The sequence below is a fragment of the Vombatus ursinus genome, unplaced genomic scaffold (assembly GCF_900497805.2).
Source record: "Vombatus ursinus unplaced genomic scaffold, bare-nosed wombat genome assembly UNPS02008961.1, whole genome shotgun sequence".
Taxonomy (NCBI): domain Eukaryota; kingdom Metazoa; phylum Chordata; class Mammalia; order Diprotodontia; family Vombatidae; genus Vombatus; species Vombatus ursinus.
This window is the reverse complement of record NW_020948739.1, coordinates 8,889,212-8,909,984: the sequence shown is the minus strand read 5'-3', so window position 1 is coordinate 8,909,984 and position 20,773 is coordinate 8,889,212. Positions and strand designations below refer to the sequence as shown.

The 20,773-nt window shown below is 37.5% G+C and overlaps 1 protein-coding gene across 3 annotated transcripts in view; it reads left to right on the top strand.

The window, feature by feature from the left end:
* The first annotated feature begins 3,499 nt into the window (after positions 1-3,499).
* The window catches only part of UBR5 (ubiquitin protein ligase E3 component n-recognin 5), a 176,449-nt gene continuing 159,175 nt past the window's right edge, over positions 3,500-20,773 (top strand). For all 3 annotated transcript variants that reach the window (XM_027850037.1, XM_027850036.1, XM_027850035.1), the window contains exon 1: positions 3,500-3,598. In XM_027850037.1, the coding sequence (XP_027705838.1) occupies positions 3,537-3,598 (62 nt within the window). In that variant the 5' untranslated portion in view covers positions 3,500-3,536. The remainder of the gene's footprint in view (positions 3,599-20,773) is intronic.

The window sequence follows — 20,773 nt, the reverse complement described above, 5'->3', positions numbered from 1 at the left end:
ATGCCTAGAATGCTCTTCTTGGCCTCCTTCAAGCTTTCAAATTTTAGCTAAAATCTCACCTTCTGCAGGAAGACTTTCCCAGTCCTTAATGTTAGTGTTTTCCTGCTGAAATTACTTCCAATTTATCCTCTATATAGCTTGTTTGAACATAATCCTTTGCATATTGTCCTGCCCCACCCCACTCAAGTTAGATTTTGAGTTTCTAAGGGGCCAGGGACTGTTTTTTTTTCCCGTCTTTCTTTGTGTCCCCAGCATTTAGCACAGTGCCTGGCACAAAATAATATATGGTGTAATAAATACTTGTTGACCCGACTGGACATATGAGGCTGCCAAACTGCCTCACTAGTTGAATCCTTAAGGCTTAGGAAATTTTAGTTTTTCTATTGAGAGTGCCAACAAGTAGTAAAATTTAGAATTAGTTGCATACCACTTTCTGTGTTATGGAAATAGATCAGCATCCTAGACTCAGTTCACATGGGCTTTTACAGAACAGCTGTCTGAAATACTTTTTGAACCTAAAGTAATCTGGGTCAATGTTGGAAGTGGTGACCTATGAAAGTGTCCCATTACTAGTCCCATGTGGTATTTAGACCATCCTGCCTTATGTATAATTCTTGATGTCCATGTTTTGCTGAAAATTTTTTCAATAGACCTTTGAAAAAGGTACAATAAAGTTTTATAAAACCTAAGTTAACAGCATAGTTGTTTAGGATACATATTTAAAGTATCTCACTAGAGATCTGGATTCATGTTTTCTTAATACTGCCACTGTTGAGGTTTGGGACCTAACTTGACCTATCTCTTTTATCCCTTTATAATTCCATTTTCAGTGGGAAAATTTATGTTACTTCTGTTTAAATAATTTCCAATTCATAAATTTTTTATGAGTCACTCACTCCTTATTTGCTGTGCAAAGACTATAATGATTTTAACATTTATCCATTAAATTTTTTTCCACTTAATGTGTAATTCAAAACTCTTTATCAATCCTTTGAAAGTTAGGACAGACATTTATTTTAATATGAAAAAGGATTACCAGAGGTCTGGCCATGCCTGCCGTCCATGGAGGGAATGCTTAGTAGAAGTTGTTTGGGGAATGTTTTTTGGTGCCAAGACTCCACTGGGTGAGGGCTTGAAAGGATGAAAAGCCCATACTGTAGAAGGTAATAAAGCAGAAAACATCCCCAATGTAAGCTCTCTGAGGGCAGGAATTGTCTCATTCTGTGTTCTACTCCCCTAGCACAGTACCTGGAAATCAATCAACCAACTACCATTTATGAAATTCCTACTACAGTGAGCTCTTAATAATTAATTGATTGATTGCACGTGGGTAGCACCAGAGCCTTAACCAGGAAATTAACTAGGACAAGGGTCCCCAACCAAGTCCAATATAAGTGGAGGAACACTGACCTCATTTTTTAAAAAAATAGTTTAAAACTTTATTATTTATTTTTATCATTCTTTTCTTTTTAAATTTTGAGTTCCAAATTTACTTCCTTCCTCCCACCCCTTCCCCACTTACTAAAAAGGCAAGCCAAATATCGATTATACATGTGAAATCATGCAAAACATTTCCATATTAAAAAAATGCAAGAAAAATAAGTGAGGAAAAATATACTTCAATTTGCATTCAATTCATTAGTTCCTTCTGGAGGGAGACAGCATTTTTTCTTCATGAGTCCTTTGGAATTGTTTTAGATCACTGTCTTGATCAGAGAAGTCAAGTCTTTCACAGCTGATCATCATTATAACTGTTACTGTGCACAATAATCTGTTCTTGTCACTTCATTTTGCATAAACTCACGTTAAGTCTTGCCACCTTTTTTCTGATTTCTTACAGCACAATAGTACTCCATCACAATCATGCCACAATTTGTTCAGCCATTCCCCAATTGATTGGCATCCCCTCAAAGTCCAATTCTTTGTCACTACAAAAAGAGTTGTTTTAAATATTTTTGTACATATAGGTCCTTTTATCTCTTTGTGATACAGATCTAGTAGTGGTACTGATGGGTCAAAGGGTAGGTACAGCATAAAATTCTTTTTAAAATCTTCATGGGGGGGATTAGGCTGTAAAATGAAAAAGTTAGAGGCATAAAGGTATAGTGGAATATATATGCCTGTAGCTAGGAAACTTGGGTTCTAGTCATGGCTGACTTCATCTCTCTGGGCCCCAGCTTCCTTTTATTTGTGAAATCAGATTAAATTGGACTCAAGGATCTCTACTGTTCAAGGTATAAATTTCTCGAATTCTAGTTCCTATGATCTTTAGGTCCCCAGAAAACCTTCCCCATCTTGCTTATTATTCTAACAGTTTTTCCTCCTTTAACTGTTTGTACACGTTCACTTTAAATACAACAGCAGATCAAGAAAAGGAGATAAAAGCCCCACAGTTCTTAAAATAATTAGGGTTGCTCCAGGGAAATCAAGGAGAAAACATGTTAACAGGCTCCTCCTCTGCGCTTCCCACCGGGATACCCTCTCGCACTCACTCTCGTACTCTCACCCAGGCCGGTCTGGGCTCTTCCCTTCTCTTCCCTCCTCCCCTATAACACGTGCTCTGGCCAAAATGCTAGCTCCCTATCGTCCCGTACACGGGAGGGCTAGGGAAGGCGGAGAGATACCCGGACCAATCTCCCCCGTTCTTACAGCTTCGTGGCCTTCCAACGCGGCGCCGACCAATCAGTAGAGCCGTAACGTGAATTGCCCCCGTCCTCTTTCTCTCTCCCCTCCCTCTCCCCCCTCCCCCCGCCTGCCCGTCTCCTCCCTCCTCCCTCCTCCCCCCTCCCCCGCCCCTCGGAAGCGGGGCTTGCGAGAGGGAGAAACTGGGGCAGAAGTGAAGATGGCGGCGGCGGTGCTGGTGGCGGTAGAGGCGTCTCGCCTGTGAGCGCGGTGCGGACTCATCTCCCTCCCCACCTCCCCCCCCACGCCCGATCCCCCCCCCGTCCGCCGCCCCACTCCAGTCCCCGGCGTACCGGTAGCCCAGTCACTCCCAGCACGTCTCTGGGCTACCTCCTCAAGCCCTCCCGGCTCCCGACGCCCGCCTGTCCGCCCAGCCGCGGCCCCGATCTCGTCCTCGTTCTCCAGCCTCCTCCTCCTCCCGCACCCCCACCTCGCCCCCTCTCCGGCTCTTCGTCCTCTTCCCTCCTCCTCCTCCCTCCGCCTCCCTCCTCTCCCCCTCCCTCCTCCTCGTCTTCCTCCTCCTCCCCTCTCGGCGCAGGGGGAGCTGCTGGCGGGTGGGTCGTCCGCCTGCTCGCCCGTCTGCCCGCCCGCCAGCCCGGCCGGCCGGCCGGCCTCGCACACACAGCCCGGAGCGGGGGGGAGCCGGAGGACGAGGACGAGGAGGAGGAGGAGGAGGAGGAGAAGCCCGAGGAGGGGGAGGAGGAGACGGCCCCTGCGCATTTGGTTCCCTCCTTTTGGGGACTGGGAGGAGGAGGAGGACGAGAAGAGGGGTTGTTTTTTTGGGGGGGAGGGGGGGGACGGGTTAGCGCGAGGGAGGTGGGGTGTCCTAGGGAGGAGGACGAGGAGGAAGCACCATGACGTCCATCCATTTCGTCGTTCACCCGCTGCCGGGCACCGAGGACCAGCTCAATGACAGGTAAGGGGGACGGGGGGGGAGGATGAACCCCCCAATTTACCTTTCCCATCCCCCTGCCCTCCCATCTCCTCCTCTTAATCGGAGGTGGGGCAGTGCGGCGCCACGGGACCTGGGGTTGCTGGGAGTGGGCTGGTGGGGGATTTTTTTGGGGGGGGACATGGGAAGGGGAGGTTGTAGGTGTCTTACTCTCTCTTCCTCCTCTTCCTCCTCCTCTTCCTGCCTCTCGGATTTAGGCCCTGTCCAGGGTAAACTTCTGGTGCTGGGGAGGGGGAGGAGAGGGGAGGGGGAACCGATGGGCTTATTCCAGCCTCTCCCTGGGAATCATGTTGACCAGGAGAGAGGGGAGCGACCCAAGCAGCCCTTTTCCCTAGGAGGAGTAGGTTGTAATTACTGCCGGGCCCAGGCCCGAGGAATCCATATTAGTCAAAGTTGAATTGAGACAGACAATGCGGATGGGGGATGGTGGAGGTGAAAAGGGAGGGAAGGTGACCGAGGAGTCCGGGCCTCGGGGGTGGCGGTGGGGGGGTGGAGGGACTGGATGAAGTGTGCGCTGGGTCTCTGGGTGGCCTGGATCCCGGGCCGGAGAGCTATCAGAAGGAGCGGACGGTGTAGGCTTTGGCCCACTACGGGAAAGGGGAGTAGCCCATTCGCAGTTTCGGAGGGGGGGGAATGCTAGTGGGGGGGGTGGACAGGAGGAAACGCCATGATTATGATTATGATTATTTAATTTGAGCCCCTGCTGTGGTGAGGCATGCCGATCCAGGGAGGGGGTCGAAACCAAGCCAAGAGGGAAAAAGAGATGGAGGTGGTAGCACATCCCGAAATGGGTATAGTCAGGCCATTATCACCCTGACCGGCCAGCCTTTTGATGTTCGCTTTTTCTCTCTTTTTTAGTCTCTCCTCAACATCATAGGGGGAGGGGCGTCCCCAATTGTAATATAGCAGAAGACAATGTATCTTGGTCAAGTTAGTAAAAAACTGCTTTTCTTAATCCCGGAGAAGGGTTTGCCACGGGTTTACGGGGTAGTTACATATTGTTTTGTTTTTAAAAATTGGAATGTGTTGGGTTTGGATGCCCTTTTTCTTGCTCCCCATGGCCTAGCAGATAAGATACAGAATTACGGGGCTGCACTTCACTTTGATCCTAGAAAAAGCAGGAAAGTTCCTTCACTGTTGCAACAGAGGCTCGGAGAAGGTTGAGAAGAGGCCTCCATTAAATCCTGTCTTAGGTCCAACCCTGGGCTCAGTGTTTACAGGATGAGAAAGTAGGTCAATTTAAGCTTTCCCCTGTTAGTGTGCTAGACCCTGGATATACTTGTTCAGGCCTTGGAAGGCCATATTGGACTGAAGTTGGGGAGTTACATGTAATTTTTGCCGGTGACCCGGTGACACAATTCGCATGACGCCCTGTTTGTCATGTGCTTCCCCGGAGGAAGAGGCTGCCTAACTTGCTGCTAAGAGATTGGCCTTCATTCTCAGTTGTATGTATGTAAGCACTTCCAGTGTGGCCAGCAACAGTTCTTAAGTTAGAGGGCAAGATGTTTCATTTCTTACTTAAGTAAAGATGTGTTCAATTTTACTGAAGCCGTATTATTGGGTTTTTTTTTTGTTTTTTTTTTTTTAAGGTTTTGGTAGGAAATGAGTTAGCTACATGGAATTGTCAGAACTTTCCCAAGTTGCTTATTTTGAATTCTTCATTTCTTTCAGTGGTCCTATTTTAAATATCATTTTACCATGAAGCTTTTAAAGATTCAAAGGTGCTTAGTAAATTTAGATAGTTTCTGTAAAATCAAGCCACTTGACAGCTGTAAGATTACCCTGTAAGTTTCTGTACATTTCATGTTTTTTATATATAAAGTCTGAACCAAGGAGAGTAGAGAAATGGATGTTTTCTTGTATGTATCTTAATTTGTAGGTTCCAAGAATTTTAATTATGCTGTTTTTCGTGGAAAAACTTTAAATCAGCTTTTCATTTTTTTATAGGAGCAGGTCTTTAATTTAAAAGTCTTTGTTTCTTTTTATATATGTGAAAATTGTATAAATTTATACCTTTGTTAAGATAATTATCACTATTAGCATGCATAAATTATCAATTAAAAATTGTTGTTGAATGTAATGCTGGGTATAGAAAATTATATCACATATAAAGAAATCTGTGATTAAAAAGGAAAGTAGATGTAATTTAAAGAATAGAATATTTTTGTATTATTTTTACATTACCTAAGGTCTTAACAGATGTTGAAGACATAGTGCTGTAAGTAGCATTTTTGAAAGCCATAGGTAGTAGTTGTGGAAATGTCTTCCTATGAATATTTTCTTTTCAGTTATCAACATTTGGGACTGCAGTCATATATATAGTGCGATTTTGAAGTATTTAACTTTGGTGGGGAAGATGTAGAGAAGCCCTTTTGAAAGAGACATATTTGACTGTCTCAGGCAAGTTTTAAGTTATGTTATTGTGTCATTGCTTCTTAAAATCTAACACTTCAAGTATAAAAGAGTTCTGTCTTGTCAATTATTTTGAATTGAAGGGAAGCTTTAATTGAAAACACTGTTTTGATGGCTTAAGATAAATTTTTATTAGGGTTCATTTACTGGTAGTTATAGAAAAGGACAGTCATTGATCATAATTATTCTGGTACTGTGCTATTTGATTCTGTAGAGCGAACATTTCTTTAATAGTCACAGATACTAAATTCTGCATTGGCATTTTGTGTAGAGATGTGTGTATGTTTTAAAATACCGAATTTTTAACTCTACATTGTAAAGCAGCAAGGTTAGAGCTAATTATGTAAAGAAAGCTTTGTGGATCCTTCTAGCACTTGCCAAATCTACTTCTATTATATAGCCTTATATTTGTTTGCAAATATTCTATGGAGATTCATATAAGTCAGGTATTTTGGTTGGTCTATTCTGAAATTTCAAGAATTGAGAACATTGTAATGAAGAAGGAAAATTATGCCAGAATTTTTTTCTTTTTCTGATTTGCTGGTGGTTCTTACATATTTTTTTTTTTTTACATATTTAAACAATAACTCACGCCCCCTAGGTTCCATGGCCATTTGATTAAAACTGCCCTATAAAATACCAGGTTACTTGCTTGTCACTTGCACCTAAATGTTAATTCCAGGTGACTTATTGGGAATGGGTCTTGGAATGAATCGAAGTCCATCCTCTGGAAGGAGGATGCTTTGTACTGATATCCTGTGATGCTTTGAAACCTTTCAATCAACAAGCATTTATTAAGCCCGTACTATGTACCAGTTGTTGGAATAACAAAAATGTGCCAGGCACTGTGCTAAATGCTGGTGATACAAAGAAAGGTAAAAATACTGTTCCTGCCCTCAAGGAGTTCACATTCTAATGATGGAGACATTTAAGGATGGAATGAAAATAACAAGTAAATCCTTGGGGTGGAGGTGGGGTGGGGGAGAGAACTGATTGTGAACTGGTTATGTTCTTAAAGCAGGGGAAGCAGGTGCTTCTAGATCTTTATTTGATACCTTGAATTAGACTTTTCTCTGATTTATTGCTTTAGAGCTGCGTTCTTAAAAACCCTTGGCCAGGAGCAAATTGGAGACTTTTAAGAGAAGTGCTTAGATGCCTAAGGTGGGGATTCAGAAGAATAATTAGAAGTTTCTACTTATTAAGCTCGAGTAAAGTATAAATCAATATAATAAACTAGAAATGTAATAAATGAGCACTTTAGAGATTATCTAATCCAAACTCATCATTTCACAGATGTGGAAATTGAGGTCCACAGAGGGGTCAGAAGCCAGTCTTGACTGGCCAAATCAGGACTAGGAACCAATTCCAAACATAGTCTAGTGTTCTGGCCAAGGAGTACCTCTTTTTTGAGAGTATTTCTATTATCCTAGACTTCTCCATCAGTTCTCTGTAACAGTTTTGCAATTTAATCAGGGATTAGATTTATATAATACTTTATTTGAAGAATGGGATGAGGTGTGGAAGTATTAGGGGAGGGGTAAAGTATTTTTCTTGAGCATTTCTATGGCTGGATTAAGGGCAAAGATAATTTGTTTAAGGAATGCTGTTGATATCATGGATACTGGCACGTGCTGAACTCATGAGAGTTCACCACAAACGTGAAATTGCTATTTGAAGTAGAACATGGAAAGTAGTGTTTTCTTTTGGGCAGTGAAATGTGCTGTTATGTTAAAGAAAACTCTAATTTTTTAGAATAATTTATGAAAAAAAGACTTTTAAAACACTCTTTTTTTTTTTTTTTTTGTTTTGTTTTGGGCAATTGGGGTTAAGTGACTTGCCCAGGGTCACACAGCTAGTAAGTGTCAAGTGTCTGAGGCTGGATTTGAACTCAGGTCCTCCTGACTCCAAGGCTGGAGCTTTATCCACTGAGCCATCTAGTTGCCCCAAAAAGCACTCTTAAGATCACGTAGATTTAGTCAAAAGGGATTTAGAGGTCCTCTAACCTAAATTCCTTTATTTTTATGGATAAGGAAGCTCCAGGCTTCAAGGCACTTTGCCTAAGGTTTAGTGGCAGATCTGGGATTTGAATTCGAGTCCTCTGATTCCAAATTCAGCAAACCGTCTTTTTTCAGTACTCTATGATGCCTTAGTGTTTGGTATAGAATAGAATTTAGTGTTTTTTTTTTTAAAGATGGATTAGAATTGGAGTAAATTCAAAGGCTTTAATTACTGAAGTTCCAAAATGACCTTGTGTTATAAGTCAGTTTCACTTGTAAGATACTCTTACAAGGACTCCCTAATGATTTTTGTATAAATAGTATAAACAATATACACTTCTGAAAATACCTCTTTCCAGTAACATACTCAATACCTTGAACTGATAGCAAGTGGTATATTTTTCATTTTTACAAATAGAACAGGAACCCAGAGAGACTTTTATAGATTGTCATTTTTAGGCCTGAGCTCCCATTCCTGGTGGTAGCTCACTTTTGTGTAGTAAAAGGACTTAGAAAAATTACATTGCAAAGAGCAAATATAGGTAATTTAAGATTTTAAATTACTGCCAAGGTAAGGTGGCCTTAATTTTCAAACAATATAGGGTAAAATGTGTCATTGTTCTTTCTACTTAACTTGACAAAATCTTAGTTAAGATGTTGCCTTTTTTCTGTTAGTAAATAATGAAAGTACTGACCCTTTATTGAGTGCCTTAACACTGATTTTAGGGGTTGTGGTAGAAAACACGGACCTTTGAGGAAAAAATAAAGGAAGAAATTACTTTAAATGGTTGTTTCAAATATTTACAAGATTAGACCACCCACATGAAAAATACTTTCAGTTCTTAAAAAGTTATCAGTTTTGTGTACCGTACTAATTCTTATTACATCCACTGTTGAGGGAATTAAAACAATACAGTATAATAATTTTTATTTTAATATCCGTTCTCCTGAGAAGAACTTGAATTTGGACTTGCTACGGGGTGTCCCTTGTTTAGGTAAGTTAGTTCTACTCTTGATACTCAGGCTGTATTAACATTAAAAGGGGATGATGTGTCGCTTATTATGGGCTACTTTGCCCATAGTAAATATGTAGTTATTATGGGCAGTGGATGGAGCATTGAGCCTGGAGTTAGAAAGACTGAGTTCAAATCCAGCCTTGTTCTTACCAGCTGTGTGACCTTGGGCAAGTCACTTAACACTGTTTGCCTCAATTTCCTCATTTGTAAAATGAGCTGGAGAAGGAAACTACTTCAGTATGTTTGCCAAGAAAACCCAAATGGGGTCACAAAGAGTCAGACATGACAAAATAGGTAGTAGCCAATAAGACAAGCATTGCTGTGAGACGAAATAAATGAGGTTGTGATAAGGGGTTTTAGTTGTTACTCACCATTTCATTGTGTTATACCCCAAAAAAAGAGGGCCCAATAGCATTTAATTTGGGGTACTTTGGTATGGAAAGATGTTGACAAATCAGAGCAAGTTCAAGAGGTCTCAGAAATTAAGGAAAGTTGGACAGGAGAAGAAAGATTAAAAAACAAGTGTAGGCTGGATAACTTAGAAATGGAAAAAAAACAAATCCAAGTCAGTCTTGTAAATCAAAAAATGATTGAAGGAAACCTCAGTGTGTAAATGCTGATAAAAAGATGTAAACAAAACTGAGTAATAATTAATACAGTACACAGGGGTGTAACTGGGAGTAATGGGGATGAAATTAAGAAAGGAAAAATTCCTGACTTAATGATTAGGTTAGGGAATAGTCTCCAAAGGGAAGTTTAGTCACTTGAGACTGTTTTGAACTACATTGAAGGGAACCACGTTGTTTATGTTTAAGGGAATACTTTTGCATTGCTAGTAGAATAGTCTTAAGCTTCAGTTAATTTTTGTACCAGAGAACTAGGTTTTTTTTTTAAACCTAATATCTCATTATATTCATGTACTATACTAACTTGATAAATTGAGGTATGAACGAGTAAAATACCCTTCCATCATGGAGCTTCTCTTATTTCTTCTAAACTGGGAGGTTATTTGGGTTAGTTTTTGTAAATAGCCTTTTGAGTGTGGAGGGCAGCAAAGAAATAGTCCTTGTTCTAGCACTGCCTAAGGGAGGTTATAGAATCTTAACTCAAGATTGTCGTTGGTATTTTGTCATTGGTCATTGTTGGATTGGATATTTTCTAACATTCCTTTAGGGTCCAAGGTCTGTGTTTCAATGAACATTCATTTGGCTTGATTGTGACCATAACCAGAAGAAAGATAAAGGACTATTGGAGATCTTGAAGTCTCTCTATCGCTGCTTCTGTGATTCTCAGTTTCTCCTCCTGTGCCCTCTCACTCCCAGCTTGATTTATTATTCTGAAAGGTGTAACATCAGTTTGTATTAATGATTATATTATGATGGTTCGAAACAGGAGACTTGAAAAAAGTGATGGTTTGTAGAGCACATTCAGTGATGAGAGTAAATCAAGTGAAAAATTTTAAAAATAATTCATATTAATCTGTGTCTTTGATTAGGTCAGCATAAAGTTGGTTTTGTTGCAAAACTGGACTTTGGTATAAATCACACCCATTTTCTTAAGTTTAAAGAGGAATTTGTTTTATTCTCTGACTTTTTAATAGAATTTTTTTTAGTAGTGATAAATTCATAGAACTGGTGATAAATTAATAGTTAATGCATTGTCAAATTAATAGTTAATGCACTGGAAGCATCTTCACATTTAAGCTATATTAGATATTGATATTTCAATTTATAAATAAATATTTATTTTGGTTTTACTTTGAAAAACTTAATTTGGTTGCTGATGTAATTTCTTGCCTTATTAAAATGATTTTAGCTTCTCTAGATGTTAATATCCTTGTTATGTTAAAATGCTAAGAAATCTTTTATCAGCAAGTAGAGCACCAGCACCCTTTTAAAAAAAATGACATTTTTCTTGATATTGATTCTTGCTTGATTTTGAAGAGTCAACTTCTACAAATATAACAAACAGAAAAATTTTGGAATTTCAGTGAGAATCTGAATTGCTAGACATAAATTGTGGTAGTATCCAACAAAGCAGTATAGCTTGAATGCTTTGACAAGAATTTTTCTGCCCACTCTCTTTAAGCATCATCTGATCTATCTATCTATCTATCTTTCTATCTTGGCAACATAAAGACTAAAGCAGAGTAACTAGAGACATGATTTTGTAACAGGTATTTTAAGAATTTGTTGTTTTCCTTAATCATGTTGTTCAGAAATCTGTTAGACTTGAATTTTTCTAGTTTCATTTGTAAGGATGTAGTCCATTCTGTGGTGGTCTGGGAGTTTTAAACTAAATCAGGTTTCTAGACTTTCTCTAGAGTAAATCAAAACCCTGGAGGCTGCTTTGGTGTGTAAAGGTAAGGCAGACTTTGTGGGGGCATTTTCCCAAGTTAATTTGCTTTGCAGTTGGCATTTAAAACAATACGGTATGAAAAATGTCTTGTTAGTAGGCCCTATCTGAAATGATTTATTAGCTTTTAAGAAAAGAGCAAACTTTAGAATTGTGGAAAAAAATTAAAAGAAATTAGCATTGAACTATTTAAATGTCTAAATATTAAAATTAATTACAGATAACTGAAGACTGCAGGTTTTTGACAGAAAAAGACTGAGGGCTGGGCTGTGCATATAGTTGATCTTGTATATATCAACTATCTTTGTTTCCATGGACCTCTTTGACCTTTCCTTGTGTGTGAAATGGGAATAATACTTGTACTGTCTAATTTATAAGGTGGTTGTGAAGAAAGCTATTTGTAAACTATGAATTACTACATAAATGTGAACAACTGTAAATCTTTATCAATGATTGCTTTGTTTTATCCCTTAGTTCAACATGTATGTGGGAGGAGAATGGTTGAGGGGAGAAGGAAAGGAATACTTGTGTTTTTTTTTTTGTGTGTGTTTTTTTTTTTTTTTAGTTTTTAAGGATGGTGATCTTGAGTTTTATTGTTGTTCTTTCTGGAAGAGCAGAAAACTATATTGTTGTTCTTCTGTGGTTTCCAAAAGAAGGTACATGACTTCACATTGCAGTTGTCTTCTTCATCACTACCACATGTCCTAAGTAATAAGTTGCTAGAATACACTGATGCTAGGGCAGAAAGAATAGGAGGTAACAGATAGGTACATATACATAAATGTATACACATATACAGTATATTTATATATATTCTGTAGTAATGACCTATTGGCATATTTATGACATTTGCAAGCTATTTTTAGGACCAGTTCCCCCTTTCCGTTCCCCTTGTGTAAATGCTATTGATGGCTCTGTGGTCAGGGTTCCTATTTAAAGTCAGTGTACTTCTGAATATGCATATTCTTCCATTTTGGAGAGAAAAGGATAAGAACCTTTAGCATATTATTTTTAAAAAGAATTTGTACTTTCTTTATAAGTTTCATGAGTGGAGTTAGTGCTAATGCAGTTGTCCTTTTTGGTTTCTACCGATACTACTTTATTATTCCTTTTTAAATTTCCAAAAATTTCCATTTTGATTTGGGTAATGATGATACACTTTCCTTTTGTCCATTTTAGGATGATCTTTAGGAATGATAGGGTTTTTTTTGGGAGGAGGGACTTCTGATAGGGGAAATGAGATTACTAAACTGATTTTATGAAAGAGTCAATCTCTGAATACTGTTGGAAAATATAATAGTTAATTTAAAATTTCTGGACTTGTGCATTTCACTTTTAGTGGAGAGATTAATTGTCAAAGCCTGGGGTTTCTTTGTGGTGTTAAAATGACTTAAACACATTGCTTTGCTTTATTGATGGCAGCAGATAGTGAAAGACCATGTTGCCAAGTGGTTTCCCTGGTTTTAAACAGTTTGCAAATTGATGTTATATCACATTGAACCACTATAAACATAAAGTCTGTTGCTAATAGTGTTGGGTCTATTTTTTCTTCTCCCTTTCCCATAAGTATCTTTGAAACTCTATGTAAGTTAACACCCTGATTGTAGGGCACAAATCACAGACATTGGACTGTCAGTTCAGTCATTCTATTAGTCTGGTTCTGGATATGGGGGAAAAATCGGATAAAATGTAGATTGGAATGTAGAGTGTGGAGTGTAAATGTGTGACTGGGGTGTGGAAGTAGCAGCTCTCGTCTCTTCTGGAGCTGATTGACGCAAGGAAGTGTGAGCTTGTGCTTGTAGGTTTCCCTGCCTGTCCATTTATAAGTTTTCCTCTTGATTGTTCATATAGCTGAATTAATGAAGTGTGGAAAAAAGAAGCTTTATCTGCTGCCTCTTATATAGTTGAATGTAATAGAAAACAGTAGCTGTGGTAATCTTTACATTTCCTACTATCTGATAAAAGTTTAGATTTACAAGAATAAGAGATGCTATTAGCAACCAGGTGTTTATGTTCATATATAAGCAGGCATCTGAATGTAATAGAAGACCTGTAATGAATAAAAGTGTGGACCTGAGTCAGGAAGACCTGAATTTGAATTTTGCCTCAGACACTTGACAGCTGATAGCTGTGTGATCCTGGACAAGTCACCCTCTTTTCAGCCTCAGTTTCTAAATCTGTAAAATGGGAATGATAGCACCTATTTCACAGGGTTGTTTTGAGGATCAATTTAGATAAGTAAAGGTCTTTGCAGACCTCAAAGTGTTATATACATACTAGTTATAACCTGAGTGAAGATAGGTTTAACACTGTATAAGCCTTTTGTTTTAAATAAGGTTTTTTGTTTGCAAAAGAAAAAAAATACTGGGATAAAGAGTCAAGAGGCAGTGAGGTGATTGAAAAGTAGGTCTTGAAATCAAGAAACTAAACCAGGCAAGACACTAACTCTCTGTGTTCTAGGCCAGAGGTATCAAACGAATCCCTGCAAAACTCAAGCATCCTGCAAAACTCCTGATTTGGGCCTGAAGTAGTTTAAAATGTAATTGGAAAATGTTTAATAAAAAAGTAAAAATATAATGCAATAAACATAGACAATGTGAATTTGAGGTTTTCTAAGGCAATATGTGGCCAGCTGGGATCTCTTTCTTTTTGAGTTTTACACCATTGCTGTAGGCAACTGTCTTAGACTAAGTTGCAGAAAAGGTGCCCCTATGCTTTAGTATTAGGAGTTTCCATATTTGGGAATTACCTAGAGGTCCAGTCTCTTTGCCTCCCTAAAGGCACGTTAAGGTGTAGCTAAGACTATCATCTTACTTTTGGAAATGTGGATTGCATCCAAAGTTTTTCTGTCCAGTTCTGAGTAGCTTAATGTTATTTAAGTGTGGGGACAGTAGTAGGAGATGGAAGAAGTACTTGGGGGATTTTTGTGGGACTGTCTTTTTTCCCTTCAGTATTTATAGACAGAGATTAACCCTGCATACTGTTAGCTTGTACCTCAGATCTACAGCTGCCAGGGGATCCCAACTGGCATATAGCCACTTGGGTATGAGGCCACAGTTGCTAAGTTGTCTTATCAGTTCTTCTTAATTGTATTATCTTTATTTGAAATACTTATTCCTCATAGTAAAGTCAGTAAATATTTCAAAGCTATTTTAATATTCATGTTAAAGTTTTTAGTTGGTGTAGAATTTTATTTCAGATTTACCAATAACTCCTTATCATTCATAGAAACTCCATACATATCAGAATTTAGGTAGATAATGTGCTCTGTGTGTGTGTGTGTGTGTGTGTGTATATGTGTATCAATACATATATATACACAAAAATGCTCAAATAAAACATATATATATGTATAAAGTTTTATTTGAGCATTTTTGTGTGCCCCTATTGACTATAAACTCTCTATGGGATAAAATCTCTTCAGTCTGAATTGTAGATCTGAGTTGCTGATCTGTATTAATCAGGAGAGTTTTCAGCCTAGGAGTTCTCCATACTGATAAAATCACAAGTCCAGACCAACACCTTTTTTTGGGGGGGGGAGCGGCGGAAGGGGTATCACTGTCAAAAGCATTTCCAACCCTTTCTCTTTTACCACTTCCAATCATGAATAGGATTTAGAGAGACATGGGGCTTTCTGGATAGAGTGCTACACTTGCAGGAAAGATCTTGGTTCAAGTATTACCTTTGACATATATATCTCAGTTGTGTTGAGATGAGCATATGACTTAATTTCTCTCTCCTCCTTTTTTCTTCTCTAAAATAAGTGTGCCTGTAGCACCTACCTCAGAGTGGTTGTAAAGTTCAAATGAGATAATGTATATAAAAGGCTTTTTGAACTTTATAGTGCTTAAATATAATGTCAATTTTATTTTTTTTAAATATTTTATCTTTATATTAAAAGTCTTCATTTTAAGTTGGCTCATTATCAAAATTCTTATGCCCCAGTAAGGTAAGGTAAGGATTTGGACATCCTCTTTGGTCTCACACTGATGTCTTGGTTATCACCTAGTTGATGAGGGTTGAAGTGGTTAGACCAGAGGAGGTGGTTTAGTGTCAAGAGGATTCTAGTCCTTGTTATGCCATTATCCGCCATGGGCAAATCACTTTAATCTCTCAGGGATACAGTTTCCTTATTTGTTAAATAATAGGAACTGTATGATCTCACAGGGCCTTTCTAGCTTTTGTATATTTTTAGTTTAAAGAATGAATAGTTTTGTGTTTGTAGACACTATTTTATGTATTACATAAGACATATGCTAAGACTGTCCTTAAGTGATTTCTTTTTGAACTCTGGGTTCAAACCTATTCTTCCACATTTGCTTTGAGGGTAGAATGTAGGATTTCCTAAAACTTATTGGCTGTCTCTGTGTTTTAGCTGGAGAGAAGCTCCTTTAAATTAAAGTTCTTAGGTTAAAGTTCTAAAGGCTAATGTACTTCACTCAATAAAGAAAGAAGAAAGTGAAGTTAAGCTTAGTCAAACTAGCCTTATTTTTAATTTGACTGAAAGTACAAATTCTTTAGGAAATTTTTATGGGGGAAAATTTTTTTATAGAAAAACCTTAGAGGAATATGAATCTTTTCCTTTTGGCTAGGAGTTGTATTTCAGCCTTAGATTTTTAGTCCTTTGACTGAGGGGATTCTTTGTTAGAGGTTTTGTTTAGGTTTTAACTGCCAGAAGTCCATCAAGGAAATATTTTTAATTTATTTTTTTAAAATAATGACAATATAACACTTTTCCCTTATTTTCCTTTATCAGTTACCTAATTTGACTCAAAATTGCTAAGTAGGTAAGTCATTTTATGGGTCAGGTTGTTTTTTTACATCACGTAGAATTTCAGAATTTTAGAAACCATCTTGGCAACCAACTTCATCATTTTACATATGAACAAACAGATCTAAAAGAGAATTAGGGAAGGTTGTTGCCTGACTAGTTGATGTTAAAGTGGGGACTCCAACCTGAGTTAAATTAACTTTGTTTTTGGGGAAGTAGAGAGGCCATTATTTTTTCTAATTTATTAAAAAACAAACTTTCTGACATCTTTTCTAAACTGTTTGCAGTTGATCCTTGACTAGCCTTACTTTGTAATGCATGTATATTTTCTAAGTCCCATGTTTCATTTCTAATAGATGAAACTTGGAGTTCCATATCATTTGGAGAATTTTCATTGTTTTAGTCTTTCATCATTTTTTAGTTGTTAGCGGTTTAGTAGTGTGCTAATGCTATTAAATTTTTGTCTGCTCATTTCTAGAATCGTAAATTATCAGTGATTGAAGTCAGAGTTAGGAGTTTGATCCAATTATTTCCAGTTCCTATTCAGTAAGTGACCATCCTTGTTAACAAGGAGAAACCAGCTGGGATGAATGCGATCATAGTTATCATCACTGATGGGAAAAAAGGGGGAAAATCCCTGATCTGTACCCCACTGGTATAATCTGTGCTCAGTAGTATAATTGTGAGTGACAGAACATTTTTCAAATGAATTATATATAACATAAATGTATGGTCTTAAAATGTTAGAACTAGAAGTTTCATATAGCTAGACCAATGATCCTATATTAGATGAAGCACGTAATATTTTCTTCTGTTGATATTGTGATCTCATCCCTCTGTGTACACTGTCATCTCTATAATTTATAACCCATCCATGCCCTCATATTCTACATGATTCTTATATAATATGTAATATATTGGATGTGTGTACACACACACACACACACATATATGTATACCTTATATATATGTCCATGTTCTTATATAGATTTCTTCATAGAGGATCTATTCAGTGCACTGGAGGACTTTTTTCCAGATCTTCTAATAGTTTGTGTATCCCCTAGTACTTGATCAGTATACTTCTTTTCCAATGGGACATATTCTTGATGCTTTTTGTATGACTTGTATGTAAGACATCAATAGTGATGTCTTATATTACCAGTATAAGGGAGCCTAAACCTACTATGCATCTCTTCATTGTCTTTTGGGTCATACACAGTTTTGAATCTTTTGATTATCTTATTTCTTGCTTTGTAACCATACTGCATCATGGGTGAACACTGGCATTTAAAAAAATGAATGTTTACATCAGCAACCTTAGATCATTGAAGGTACTGTGCAGTTTTTCAAATATAAGTCAGTCTGCTCCCTTCAATTCTGAATCCATGCAAAAACAAATCTTATCAAAAGAGATAAGGAAGGAAACTACATCCTTCTAAAAGGCACCATAGACAATGAAGTAATATCATTACTAAACATATATGCACCAAATGGTGTAGCATCCAGATTCTTAGAGGAGAAGTTCAGGGAGTGACAGGAAGAAATAGACAACAAAACTATACTAGTGGGGGACCTCAACCTCCCCCTCTCTGAACTACATAAATCTAACCACAAATAAGAAAGAAGTTAAGGAGGTGAATAAAATTTTAGAAAAGTTAGGTATGGTAGACCTCTGGAGAAAATTGAATGGAGATATAAAGGAATATACTTTTTTCTCAGCAGTACATGGCACCTACACAAAAATTGACCATGAAAAGCATAAAAACCTCTTAATCCAATGCAGAAAGATTAAATGCATCCTTTTCAGATCATGATGTGATAAAAATTATATGTAATAAAGGAGAATGGAAAGATACACTAAAAAATAACGGGAAACTAAATAATCTAATCCTAAAAAATGAATGGGTCAAACAACAAATCATAGATACAATCAGTAACTTCATTCAAGAGAGTGACAATAGTGAGACAGCATACCCAAACTCATGGGATGCAGGGAAAGCAGTTCTTAAGGGAAGTTCTTTATCTCTTAATGCTTGCATGAATAAAATAGAGAAAGTGGAGATCAGTGAATTGGGCATACAACTAAAAAATTAGAGAAACAACAAATTAAAAATCCTCAATTAAACACCAAATTGGAAATACTGAAAACTAAAGGAGAAATTAATAAAATTGAAATTAAGAAAACTATTGAACTAATAAATAAAACTAAGAACTGGTTTTATGAAAAAACCAATAAAATAGATAAACCTTTGATTAATTAAAAAAAAGAAAGAAGAAAACCAAATTACCAACATCAAAAATGAAAAGGGTGAATCTACCACCAAGGAAGAGGAAATTAAAACAATAATTAGGAATTATTTTGCCCAACTGTATGCCAACAAATTTGACAATCTTAGTGACATGAATATTTACAAAAATATAAATTGCCCAAATTAACAGAAGAGGAAGTAAAATACTTAAATAACCCCATTTCAGGAAAAAAAATTGAACAAGCCATTGATGAACTCCCTAGGAAAACATCTCCAGGGCCAGATGGATTTACAAGCGAATTCTATCAAACATTTAAAGAACAATTAATTCCAATACTACATAGACTTTTTGGGAAAATAGCCGAAGAAGGAGCCTTAACAAATTCTTTCTATCTTATTTCTTGCTTTGTAGCTATTCTGCATCATGTGTGAACACTGGAATTAAAAAAATGAGTTGTTTACATCAGCAGCTTTGGATCATTGAAAGTACTGTGCAATTTTCCAAATAAGTCAGTCTGCCCCCTTCAATTCTGAATTGAACTCGGTGTCCAAATGCAGTTTCTGAGATGTGTGTTAAACTACCTTAGTGGGCTGCTTATTCATTTCATGTTGTAGTATAGGGTATCCTCCTTCGACTTCTTGTTGTGTGGATTGTTCTCTTGATTTCTTTAAAGACCAAAATGTCATTGAAAAGACCCTGTAAGTAATGATTTTTGATGCAGTTGTCACAGTATAATTTGTAAACAGGAGCATCTGGCATACTCTATGGTCTATAGAAATTCTACTTAAATTAGGATTCTGCTGCTTAGGACAGTCCTGAATGGCACTGGCAAATACATTTGGTAAATATTTTTCTTGTTTCATCCCTTGCTGGACAGTCAGCAAAGAATTGCTGAACAAAGTTACCCCCTATGGTTGTATCTATAAAGCATTCTTGGATTCATAGGATCATGGAAGTAGAGCTAGAAAAACCTCAGGTCATTTAGTTAAACCCTCTCATTTTATAGATCAAGAAATAGGCCTAGAGCTTAAGTAACTTAACTTAAGCCGAGGTGTCATAGGTGATAATTAGCAGAGCTGAGATAGGAATCCTCTGACTCTATATCCAACACTTGTTTCTCTTTGCCACATTTGCTCTTGTACATGATCTTAACGTGTGCATGTGAGATATCTTGTCAGTGGGAGAGCCTTTAAAGTAGAGGCTGAATGACCACAAGCAAAACTCTGAAGTGCAACCTTAACCAGAGTAAAATGTAATTGGGAACTGTTGAACAAAATGAGTAAAATTATATTACGACATAGATAATGTTAATTTATAGTTTTCTAAGTCACTATGCAACCACTGAGAGATACCCACTGGGGTCTCTTCAAGCTCTGTTCTAGAAAAATATTTGCAAAATCTGTTTTTCAACATGAGAATTTTCATTAGAAGCATATTTTTCCTATTTTAAAAAATTCTGAATTTAAACATCTTTTGAAATGAGCATTTGCATATTCGCAGTATTATAGAGAGAGTAATATATTAAACTATGAATAGCTTATGTTTCTCCTAAGTATATAATATATCCAATGTTACTTTCAGAGTAATTCTTGTTTATAGTGCCTTCTGTACATTTCAAAAACATGTTTCAGTGACCTGCTTTGCTTTTTTTCTTGTCTTTTTGGTAATCAGCTCCTTACATCTTCCTTCCTCACCTACTTCCCTCATCAAGAAAAAAGAAAACCTTTATATAACACTAATACATGTTTGCATAATAAAAAAAAACATTGTCTGTATCTGAGAATGTATGCATATACAGTGCCTAAAGAATTTATTGAATTTTATAGAAGTAGGAAAGCAGACATAGGAATCAATAGTTGTCTTAATCAGTGTTAGAATATTATTAATACCATTCATTTGTGAACCTTTCTGTTCTTTTGGAATTTTCTTCTAGAAATTAAGTCTTTTGAGGGTAGTGATTTGTTTATTTTTGTCTTCATCTTCGTAATCTCTTGTTTGGACTATTGTTGCACCTCTGGGTTCTCCCTACATCAGATCCTTCTCTTCTCCCTCTCTATACTGATGATTCACAAATCTTTCTATCCTACCCTAACCTCATTGCTGGTCTTGATCTCCCATGCAGATGCCAAAGTGATATTCTTAAAGCAAAGTCCTGTCCATGTGCTTCTTCTTGCTTTTTTAGGATCAAATACAAAACCCTCTGTTTGTCATTTAAAGCCCTTCTCAGTTTGGCTGTGGTTTGGCTTTCTTTTTTTTTTTGATGAGGCAATTGGGGTTAAGTGACTTGCCCAGAGTCACACAGCTAGTGAGTGTTATGTGTCTAAGGCTGGATTTGAAC